Here is a 1,243-nt window from a genome sequence, read left to right as displayed (position 1 = left end):
AGTAACATGTAAAAATATATACGGCTGGTATCACTCGGGAAAATTGTTGTAGCAAATGATATTCTGAAGAATATGTTGCCTCGCGTCAAGGAACAGCGTCTTGAGGGTGTAGCTGATGGCCACGTCAGGTGCCTCAGGTGTCCCCGCCGCCATGCAGCTTCAGCAGTTGCATCTCTCCCTCTCTCTCTCTCCCTACAGAACAGCGACTTGAGAGTGGACCTGAAGAACCCGGTGTACGGGGACCAGGTGTACACGGTGCAGCCCGGGGGCTGTGGCGAGCCCGGCCAGTACATCCACCTCACGCCCACCTACCTCACCCACCCCGCCGCCGAGGACGTATGGGGGCCCAGAGGTGCGAGCTTCATGTCCTGCTTGAGTGATAAAATGTCAACTTAATCCATTCCATGTACCGGAGTAACTGAATAGTTTTCTGAAGAAATAAAAATAATATATAGATAAACGGCGACGTAAAATAACTGACCTGGTGTCCCTCCGTGCCGGGGAGCAGGCAAGGTGCTGGCGCAGGCGTGGGCGCGGCTGCGATGGGGCGTCTTCGACGAGGTGGGTTACCCCGCAGACGAGCGCTTCCCTCTCTTCTACCGCACGTGGAACGAACAGCAGGACGTGGTGGTGAGGCCCAACTACTGCGCCGACGAGGAGATAAGCGGCAGATACGAGTGAGTGTTGATACGCACACCGATACTGGTGACACAGACAGGCGAACAGTTATTCGGTCACACACACACACACACACACACACACACACACACACACACACACACACACACACACACACACACACACACACACACACACACACACACACACACACACACACACACACACACACACACACACACACACACACACGCTTGCACACTCGCATGTACACACGCATGTACACATCTCCCGCATGTACATCATCATCGAACAACATACGCACGCTCTTCTTCACACACACACACACACACACACACACACACACACACACGCACGCACGCACGCACACACACACACACACACACACACACACACACACACGTGTCTCATGCCTGTTCTCTCGCGCAGGGACCGGAACACCGAGGGTTCCTGCCGCTACGTGGACGGCCTCCCGGATGACAATTGCCGCTTTGTGCCGGACAGCCAGCAGACAGCGACCACCTCCCTCATGTCCTTCACGACCCTGGACAGTGTGAGTGTCACTAGCAGCAATAGCAGCAGTAGCCCGGGGCGTAGCGCCCGA

At 55.5% G+C, this 1,243-nt stretch overlaps 1 protein-coding gene and 1 long non-coding RNA gene across 21 annotated transcripts in view; one reads left to right on the top strand and one right to left on the bottom strand.

Annotated features, from left to right (window-relative positions):
* Positions 1 to 1,243, top strand: part of LOC126996075 (calcium-activated chloride channel regulator 1-like) — a 55,714-nt gene that overhangs the window by 41,189 nt on the left and 13,282 nt on the right. For 2 of the 20 annotated variants that reach the window (XM_050856146.1, XM_050856145.1), the window contains exons 4-6: positions 199 to 352; positions 509 to 677; positions 1,069 to 1,192. The exons of 16 other annotated variants lie outside the window; for them this stretch is intronic. In XM_050856146.1, coding sequence (XP_050712103.1) covers positions 199 to 352; positions 509 to 677; positions 1,069 to 1,192 — 447 coding nt within the window. Of the gene's footprint in view, positions 1 to 137; positions 353 to 508; positions 678 to 1,068; positions 1,193 to 1,243 lie in introns of all 20 variants that reach the window. 2 more of the 20 variants (XM_050856162.1, XM_050856147.1) reach the window with 2 other exon arrangements.
* Positions 1 to 1,243, bottom strand: part of LOC126996078 (uncharacterized) — a 27,516-nt gene that overhangs the window by 13,370 nt on the left and 12,903 nt on the right. The gene's annotated exons all lie outside the window — the stretch shown is intronic.

The sequence above is a fragment of the Eriocheir sinensis genome, chromosome 9, assembly GCF_024679095.1.
Source record: "Eriocheir sinensis breed Jianghai 21 chromosome 9, ASM2467909v1, whole genome shotgun sequence".
NCBI classification, from domain to species: Eukaryota; Metazoa; Arthropoda; class Malacostraca; order Decapoda; family Varunidae; genus Eriocheir; species Eriocheir sinensis.
This window is presented reverse-complemented; position numbering and strand designations above follow the sequence as displayed.